At 45.2% G+C, this 10101-nt stretch overlaps 1 protein-coding gene across 1 annotated transcript in view; it reads left to right on the top strand.

Annotated features, from left to right (window-relative positions):
- The first annotated feature begins 1031 nt into the window (after positions 1–1031).
- CDS2 (CDP-diacylglycerol synthase 2) overlaps positions 1032–10101 on the top strand; it is a 58805-nt gene continuing 49735 nt past the window's right edge. Inside the window, exon 1 of the mRNA XM_008062796.1 lies at positions 1032–1260. Coding sequence (XP_008060987.1) covers positions 1204–1260 — 57 coding nt within the window. The 5' untranslated portion in view covers positions 1032–1203. The remainder of the gene's footprint in view (positions 1261–10101) is intronic.

The raw sequence follows: 10101 nt of genomic DNA, 5'->3' as shown, positions 1-10101 counted from the left end.
TGGGGACCCCAGTTATACTAGTTTTTCATCACTTACAAGGCAGAGACTAGGAAGAACAGGAAGAAGCACTAAAGGCAATGCTGGAGCAACACAGGTATTAATAAAATCAGGCGGGCAGTATAGTATGGTGGTTAAAGTGTGGGCATGGTAACAAACATATCTGTGTTCTAGTTCTTACAGGGCACATTCTAGCCGGGAAACCCCGGCTAAATCATTTTTCTCGTAAAAGCTTTAATTCCATTCAACAAGTGTTTAGGATGTTTCAGGGACATAAGGGACCAACAGTAAACAAAGCATTTCTGCCGCCAAAACATGTCTTTCAACAGTCCGGAAGGCAAGAAATGTGAAACACTGGGGAAAATCTTATCTGTAAAATGAAAATCATATCCACTTCCAAGCGATTTGTGGATTGAATGAGATACACCAATAAAGCGATTACTCGGCTCTAGTGCCTAGCACCCTGGTGCTCAATAAGTACTAGAGAGCGCTGAGCAAAGCAATTCAGACTTGAAGTTTGGGGTCACTTCCTCACCACGTGATAAGTAGTAATCCTCTTAATCAGGTCGGCTCACCTAGGCTCCCCCACTCAGGGCCTAAATGACGTACGTCTACTTACGTGTGTGAGAGAAGAACCCCGGCTGCAGAGGACTCCGAGCCGACGGCTCCGAGTACTCATCTGGCGAGAGCCTCCGGGGGGCGCCTCTCGCCCTCAGTGGCCGGTTTACCTCCAGGACCTTTGGCGCCAGCGCCGGCCATCAGCGGTCAGGCGGGAACTCCGATTGGCTAATCTCGCCCAGAAAGGCGGGCCTCTTCCCGCCCTCCGCTGCTGTCCAATGCGCGTCTCTCGGCTCTGCTCCACCCCGCCCCCTCCGCCCCGCCTCCTATCTCCCTGGCGCGTTTGCGCCATTGGTGGCTCTCCCGGGCCCTGATGGCGGCATTGCGCGTGCGCGCTCGCTCCGCGCCCTCCTTGCGGGCGGGGGAGTAGCGGGCCCGGGCTGGAGAAGGCAGACTGCGCTCAGCCCGGGTGAAAGGGTGGCGGCGGTGCTGGGTGGGGTCGAGCTCCAACTGGCCGCCGGGCTGCGAAAGAGTCTGCGAGCCGCTTGGCCTGGACTGGCCGAGGGCGTCTGCGTGTGCCCGCGCTGAGCTGCCGGCGCTGGCGGCTGCACTGCTCGCTGGAGGCGACGTCGGGCGGGTCTCGCCAGCATGACCGAGCTGAGGCAGAGGGTGACCCACGAGCCGGATGCACCTCCAGAGGACAAGGTAGCGGCGGCGTCGGGTGGGCGCGGCCGGGGCAGCGGCGCCTCCGGGAGGCCCGCCCTCGGGAGACGCGCGCAGAGGGGTCTTCTTGCCCTCTGACCCCTGGTCGCACCCGTTCTAGGCAGCACAGGGGGCCCTCGGGTGCCTGGTCCCCGCGGCGCGCGTCAGGGGTCAGCAGGTCGGGCCCCACGCCGGGCTCTGGGTCGGGTTGGGGTGGTCCCCGGACGCAGGAAGGAGAACGGCGAGAGCTGCACACGGCCCCCTGCCTCGCAGGGCTGGTTGGGGGTTCCCCGCTCCCCCACCTCCCCGGGGGCGCCTCCTCTGATCGCGATGAGGCTCTCCGTTCCCTTTTAAAATGTTATTTTGATTCTTTTTCTGGGGGGCGAGGGAATCAAGACAAGGCCATAGGATTGCCTCCTGGGAGACGTAAATCCCTCTTGGAAGTGAAATCGTTGGCTTTGAGCAGAGAGGTGCCTTCCGCAGCTCGTCAGTCCGCAGGTGTTGGAGAATACACTCGCGACGGGTGGGCTTGTTTCCTGCACCAAATGTGGGCATTGATGGGGTAGAGGAGCAGAGCAGGAAGGAGGCCATCTTGGTGGGGACACAGCCGGCTGGGGGTTGAGGGATGGGAGGGTAGACTCCTTTGGTTGGAAGTTGAGGGTGGAGAGTGGTTGTATCACCGTGGACGTTGAATGACAGCATAAAACTTTGTAGTAGCATTTGTGCATTTCGAGTTAGCAGTGCTCAGAGGCCGTGTATTTGAAAAATTGATCCGGCAATAATGTGTAGAGTGGACTGGGGGAACCTGGACCAGAATGAGGGAGATTGGTTAGGGAGACTCAGGGCTGCCAGTGGGTGACTTGCAGATGTTTGCTTTGGCCCATGTGTTGCCTTAAAAATAAAAAAATTCTAGCTAGCTGAATTTCTTGCCTGTCTTGGATAATTGGAGGGTTCGCCATCACATTCTCACCTGATGGATGATTGGCTGGAGCTGCGGATCATCTGTTCCTAGCAATCCCTGTTTCCTTATACAGCACCCACTTATGTAGCCTGTGCTTTTTGATTTCTGGAGAAAAGTGATGTTAGAGAGACATCAAGAAGGCAGGAAGCACTAGATTTGGTGACAGGATTGTCAACAGAGCAGTTATAATAGGACTGTTTTGGATGAAAGATAGTGGCGTTTTAAACAACTTTTTAATTGTTGCTGTTGACAGTGGGTCATCCAAGGAGAATGGTCCATAATGAGTTTTAGAACATGTTTTATCCGGGTGAGATAGCTCATGCCTATAATCCCAGTTGAGGCAGGAGGATCCTGAGTCCAGGAGTTGGAGACCAACCTGGGCAATAATAGCAAGACTCTGTCTCAAAACAAACAGATATATCCTAGTTCAGCCCCAAAGAATTCTGACTTACCCTATATATTACTAGTTGGTGAGTATGCAGATGTTTGGAGACTTTGTAGTCCTGTTTAAGGGTGAGATCATACTTGATGTCAGTGGGACTTTGTGGACCTAGAAGGTGTGAGGAGAGAGAGAAGAAACAGAAGGCATGATAACTGGTAGGCTGTATTTTTGAAAAGCTTACTGTTTACAGTAATTAGACATGTTTTTAAAAATGGGGTTATGAGGTGAAACAAAGTTACTACTCTTCCTACCCAACTCCTTGGATCCACCCCCAAAGAAAGTTCCAGTTCATTCTTTCACACCCATGTTTTAGGAGAGTATGAGGAGCTGTCCAGCTGAAGGTGCCTTAATAGTTATAACTGCATGTACACTACTTACACAATGACAGTATGCCTGAGGTTGTGAGGTCTATTTGCATGTTTCCTAAAATGTATCTGCTATGCGTTTTGTTAAAAGTCTGACCCTAGCCCTAACCCTTATTCAGTATTTCTCAATTGTCATGTATAAGATTCTCAATGAGGACACATTTTAAAAACTGTGAAATGCATTTATTTGCCTTTGATGAACGTATATAGTGAAATTTTTAAAATCCTGATTTATTTTGTTTCATAGTTTGGAAAAAAATCTACTTCCATGATTCTGGAAGTATCATTGTGTTAGAACCCCAAGGAAATTAGAGATAATAAAACAAGGCTGTGTTATTAGGGAAATGGATTGTGAAATGGGAACTTTTCTTATTTCATAGTAGAAGAATGCAGAGAACAATTTTCAAGTCAGTTCTTTCAAAGATCTGGAACAAATGTGAAAGATTCCTCAAAATGTTACAGTTGCTTAGCTGTTGTGGCAAAACTGTCTTGTAAAGGGACAATCATTAGTATCAAAATAATCTGGAGAATTTGTTTATTTATAAGAGTCAGAAGGTATTTTGTTATATTTAGCATCCTAGAATGGAATTTTCAAAGCCAATTGCTAATAAAGGAAATGTTCTCCTCTGGGAACTGTGCTTATAATTTTAAAGTCCCAAAGCACAGTATAGTTGCCAAACTAAGAAATTTGGAATTTAAGCTTTGGGAATGATCCTCTTCCTGCCCAACAGTGTTTTTCCAATGGCACTTAAAAAGGAGAAGGGTGAAATGTGGTCTGCAAGATCAGCATTTTAAAATTTATTATTGGGTTGGCAGTTCAGGAGATTGTGCTTTAGAAGCTAGAGTGAAGATTCTAGGGTTTTCTGCTTTATTTAGATGTTAGAATACTATATAAATTAGAGCTTTACTTGTTTCAAGGCTTCCTTTCTAGATAAATAAAATCAGTATGTATGGACAAGAAATAGTGACATCATTTAGAAAGAGTTTAGGTTGGGCATGGTGGCTCACACCGGTAATCCCAGCACTTTGGGATGCCAAGGTGGGAGTATTGCTTGAGCCCAGGTGTTCAAGACCAGCCTGGGCAATATATCAAGACCTCATTTCTACAAAAAAAAGTTTTTGCCAGGCATGGTGGCATACGCCTGTAGTTCCAGCTAATTGAGAGACTGAGGCAGAAGGATCACCTGAGCCCAGGAGGTCGAGGCTATGGTGAGTCAGGACTGTTCTTCTGTACTCTAGTCTGGATGACAGTGAGACCCTGACTCAAAAAAAAAAAAAAAAGGAAAGAAAGGAGTTTAAATTTTTATTTATTACTTTTGTGTGTCTGGCTCTGTTGCCCAGGCTGGTCTCCAACTCCTGGCCTCCCAAAATGTTGGGATTACAGGCATGAGCCACTGAGCCTGAGCAGAGCCACTGCACCCAGTCTTAAATTTTAATTGAAGACAGTGGTTAAGAGCAGAGACTTAAGTCAGATCCACCTTAAGCCTAGTCTCTGCCACTTAGAAACTGTGTGACTTTGAGCTAATCACTTAAGTTATATCAACCTCAGTTTGCCCATTCTTAAAATGGATACCTCTATTTTATCACTATAAAATTGCATGTGCTTCATAGGATATTTGTGTGGTTTAAATGAGTATACATGTTATGTGCATATGGCAGAGCTTGTCACATTGTCATAATGTGTTAGCTATTATTGCTACTGGTTAAAATAGATTTTTATAGGAAAAAACTTTAATATTCACCTTCCACTCTTGGAAGATGATTAAATCTTCAAGTAATATGTGTTTGGAGAATCTATTCATATTCATCACCTTTTAAGGAAAGTGTTATAGAAAGGGCTTAGCCTTCCCTGACCTATCTTTTCTGTTTATTTTCTTGCTAAATTGTTCAGTACTCAGAATCACAGTTGAGCTTTAACTGTGGAAAGACCACTGGGCATTGCTGCATGCAGTTATCTTTCTTCATAGCAGACTATAGTATATCTTAGGACACTGGTGAATAAAAATGGTTTTCTAGGCCAGATGTGATGGCTCAAGCCTATAATCCCAGCACTTTGGGAGGCTGAGGTGAGAGGATTGCCTGAACTCAGGGGTTCAAAAACAGCCTGGGCAACTTGGTGAGACCTCGTCTCTACAATATTAGCTGGGTGTGGTGGTGCACACCTGTAGTTCCAGCTACTTGGAAGGCTGAGGTGGAAGGATCACCTGAGCTCAGTAGGTTGAGGCTGAGTGGCCGTGAGCGTTTCTTTGTACTCTACTCTGGGCAACAAGAGTGAGACTCCAACTCAAAAAAAAAAAAAGTTTTTTTTGACAGACTTTGAGGGTAAACTACTGAAATAAAATCTTATTTTAAGAACTATAACTATGTTATGTGTAGGAGAAGTGCTTTATTTCTTAATTTTAAAAAAATTGAGAAATAATTTGGGAATTGAAAACTCAGTAAACCTAACCCGGTGCAGTGGCTCACACCTCTAATCCCAGCAATTTGGGAGACTGAGGCAGGAGGATCTCTTGAGGCTAGGAGTTTGAGACCAGCCTGGGCAACAGGAGAGATTCTGTCTCTACAAAATACTACTACTACTACTACTACTAAAAATGTAAAAAGAAACATCAGCAAATCTTAACTAAGATTCCTAGACTTAAATAGAAAGAGAAGGTAAAAAATTGGTTTGTCAGATAACCCAGCATTTTAGGTTTCTTATATGTGTTGATCAGTGTAATTTTATCTCAAAAACTAAATTACTTCCTAATTAATGACTATTTAAAGTTAATTTTCCCAGAGTCTATTTTTAAAAGATGTTTTGTGTTTGCACAAATTAATATGGTATCTCATTAGAAGAATTTAATATCTTCTGAAAATGTTAAGTTCCTCTCATTGGATGTTAGGACTAGAAGGGATCTTAGAGGTGACATTTTTTTAGAAGAAGATACCACAGTCCAGAGTTTGTTATTTGCTCAAGGTCACACAGCTGGTTACAGAGCGATTATGAAGATCTTCTCATTCCTGTTTTTTTTTCTCATTATGTTGCATAATGCTGCCTTCAAGGGTATAGAATTAATTTCCCCACTTTAAAGCAGAAACTTTGATTATCTTTGGTAGATAAAATGCCCAGATAGTACCTGTTTTTCTCATGTGGCTACAAAATCAGAAAAATAGCAAAATAAGCCTTTCTAAATGTAAAAAAAGATAAAGTCTTCAGAGAATAAATGTGGAGGTTCTGTAAAGAGTATATATATATTTTTGAGTAGAGAAAGTTGATTAGGTCCAATTTTCCTTCTTCCGAGTTACTGGATGATGGGTAATTTATAGATCTATGCGCTCATTCCTGGGAGTGGTCACTCAGGCATCCCCGAGAGGCATTCCCAGTGAAGCACTTGAAGACCTCAAGGCGTCTCACTCAGGGGCCCGTGTGCAGCTGCTTGGAAGCGATGCTTTCTGGTTGATGACTATGAGCATCAGAACCATATGTCAGTCATTCAGATTCATACTTCTCTCTAGGTCATTACTGACTCCAGTGTCTGCTGTGTATAGTCTGTGTCTCTGAAAGGGCTAGTATGAGAGCTCATAAAGATATTGCTCAGGATTGTATACCCTATTTGACTCCAGGTAGTCTACATTTTCCTACTGATTTAAAGAAATCAGGTAATTTTGAATGTATCTGAGAAACTTTTTATAAGAGACAGGGTCTAACTCTGTTGCCCAGGCTGAAGTGCAGTGGTACCAACTTGACTTACTGTAACCTTGAACTTCTGGGCTCTAGAGGTCCTCCTGCCTCAGCCTCCTGAGTAGCTGAGACCACAAGTGCACGTCACCACGTCCAGGTAATTTATTTATTTATTTATTTATTTGAGTTGGAGTCTCACTCTGTCGCCCAGACTGGAGTGCAGTATTTATTTATTTTTAAGAGAAGTTATATTACCCAGGTTGGTCTTGAAGTTCTGACCTCGAGTGATCCTCCTGCCTTGGCCTCCCAAAGTGTTGGGATTATAGGCATGAGTCACTTTGCCTGACCTAGAAGCTCTTTTTTTTTTTTTTGAGTCAGGCTGGAACAGTTGCATGATCATGGCTCACTGCAGCCTTGACTTCCTAGCTTGTGCAATCCTTCTGCCTCAGCCCCCAAGTAGCTGGGACTATAAGCACACACCACCACACCCGATTTTTTGATTTTTTTTTTTTTTCTGTAGAGACACAGTCTCACTATGTTGCCTAGGCTGGTCTCAAACTCTTAGGCTCCAGCAGTCCTTCCACTTTGGGCTCCCAAAGTGCTGGGATTACAGGTGTGAGCCACTGTGCCTAGCCCTAGAAATTCTTTAAAAATGAATTTTTAAATTAATTTTACAGTGCAGATAGTCATCCTTTAAACTGTTTGAAACATTTGTCAATATTTCTGATTGTCACACTTTTTCATCTTTTCTGGGATCCACAAAGGTGGAATATCCTCCCCCTAGCTTATTAACCTACTCTCTGTGCTTTTCCAGCCTTCCAGGCCTTCTGGACTGACACCGGAGGTTGTTGGGGGATGAAGCACAACCATTTGCTGGTTTGAAAAAAGAGACAGACACCGACTCTTAACTATTAATTTTGCCAGGGTCTCCTTGAGAGAATACTAATTTGTTCCTGGCGTTGGGCAGAGTCCCTGCCTTCCAAGCCTTGTCACATGGTGCTTACTTGACTGGGCAGTAGTAAGGTGCCCCCGCCTCACCCTCACACAAGATCCCCACTAGACAGCTTTCTGTGCCAGTCACTGATCTTTGTTCTCATGTTGTTTGCCCCAACAGGAGGGATGGCATCGGGCCGCTTAAGTTGAGTGACCTTTTAAAGAAAGTTAAACTTTATTTTGTTATTTTGGTAGGCTCTGTGTGGTTCAGAATTTGAAGGGGGCAAAGGGTGCACTGTGAGGGCTTCCTTTCTCCTACCTGCTCTCCAGAGGCAGCCCCCATGCCAGGCTGTGGTCTCACGAGTGGTTCTGTTTATGTGAAAGGATGTGACCAGTCCTCCCAAAGTCAGGCGTCCTTTTGATGGGCTGCCTTTGTATTAGGGTCACCACAGGGCCAGCTTGTGGCTTCCCTGATAATATTGCTGAGTTTTTGAAAAAGTCCTTAGGACCTGGGATTTGTAGGCAACATTCTCTGCTTCTGGGCCTCTGACACTGAGAAGATGTCTGGACCTCTAAGTGGGTGACTCAGAGCCGTGTCCCCACATTCTGTGGTTTTGGTGATCTGCAGGATATACATGGGTGCATGCTCTTTAGTTCATGCAAACTCACATTGTCACAAATCTGACCTATCTCATTCTACTTCTAACCCTTCTCCAGTTTTCTCTGCAGATAGGTTCACAGGTCACTCGGTTAACTCTGACTTGAATCCTCTAGTCCTCTGCTCCCTTCCCAGGCCAGGATGCGGTTCTAACCAGGGGTGTCCTGGAACCCTTCTCTTCCTGATGCTGTTGCAGGTTTTCACAGGGTCAGGCCTTGTGCCTACACTCTCTTGCTGAGCTCGCTCTCTCCCTTCAGGATTTGCTCTGGGCCCCTTCTAGTCCATCTGCTTTCATATCTTCCAGTTGTATCGACACTGCCCTCTGAATTATGGGGAAAAAAAAGAATGTACTTCTGGCCCCTTCTCATATTGCTTAAGGTTTGTTTAAGGTCCTTTTTAGCCCTTCCTCTCTAAGGGCCCCTCCCCTTGCGTGGTATCTCTGTGGATATTGATTCTTGTGATTTCCTACGCTCAAAATGTGCTCGTTCTGTCACCTCCCCCCATTTCTACCTATTTAAGTCCTGTTTTTTCAAAATCTATCTCAAGCTGGGCTCGGTGGCTCAGCCTGTAATCCCGCATCTTGGGAGGCCGAGGTGAGTGGATTACCTGAGCCCGTGGGTTCGAGACTCGCCTGGGCAACTTGGCAAGACCTCATCTCTACAATAAATCAAAAACTAGCCAGGCGTGGTAGTGCGCACCTGTAGTTCCAGCTACTCGGAAGACTGAGGCGGAAGGATCGCCGGAGCCCAGCAGGTCGAGGCTGCGGTGGCCGGGAGCGGCCACTGCACTCCAGTCTGGGCGACAGAGTGAGACTCCAACTCAGGAAAAAAAAAAAAAAGAAATCTATCTCACACCATCTCCAGCTGGAAGTGATGCAGGCATGTATTATTCTGGTATTGATACAAGTAAGGCATATAGAAAAAAAATAGAAAAAAAATCACAAAAATGTGTATATGTGAGAATAAAATTTATCCACAGTCCCCTCATTCAGAGAAATAAACATTGTTCAGCTGCTTATGTGTATCTCTCCCACACATGTTGCTACATGTGGCTATGATGAGAGTGACCATGCTTAATCGCATAGCTTGCCATTTCTGCTGTCAGCATTGCCCCAGGTTGTTGTTGTTGTTCCTTTTTCTTTCTTTTTCTTTCTTCCTTCTTTCTTCCTTCTTCCTCCTTCCTCCTTCTCCTTCTCCTTCTTCTTTCTTCCTCGTTGTTGTTGTCCTCTTCTCAATCTGTCACTCAGGCTAGAGTGCAGTGGCATGATCACAGCTTACCACATCTACTTCCTGGGCTCAGGTAATGCTTTCACCTCAACCTCTCAAGTAGCTGGAACTACAGGTGTACACTACCGTGTCCAGCTAATTAAAAAAAAATTTTTTTTTAGTGAGATGAGGTCTCACTGTGTTGCCTAGGCTGGTCTTGAAGTCCTGGGCTCAAGCAGTCCTCTCACTTTAGCCTCCCAAAGTGTTAGGATTACAGGCATGAACCACTGCATTTGGCCTCCTTAATGTTTTGTAAACAGTATTTCACAGAAACAGATAAAAATAAAAGATATTCATTGTAGAAGCACCAAAAATAAAAGAATCATCTTAATTCTGCCACTCAGATAACCACTGGTAATGTTTTGATGGATGTTCTTTCTTTTTTTTTTGAGTTGGAGTCTCACTCTGTTCCCCAGACTGGAGTGCAGTGACTGCTTCCAGCCACCGCAGCCTTGACCTGCTGGGCTCCGGTGATCCTTCCGCTCAGCCTTCCAAATAGCTGGAACTACAGGCGTGCGCTACAACACCCGGCTAATTTTTTTGATTTATTGTAGAG

This window comes from Carlito syrichta, unplaced genomic scaffold, assembly GCF_000164805.1.
Source record: "Carlito syrichta isolate Samal-C Ts95f unplaced genomic scaffold, Tarsius_syrichta-2.0.1 Scaffold305831, whole genome shotgun sequence".
Taxonomy (NCBI): domain Eukaryota; kingdom Metazoa; phylum Chordata; class Mammalia; order Primates; family Tarsiidae; genus Carlito; species Carlito syrichta.
The sequence above is the reverse complement of the archived record's forward strand: the minus strand, read 5'-3'. Positions and strand labels throughout refer to the sequence as shown.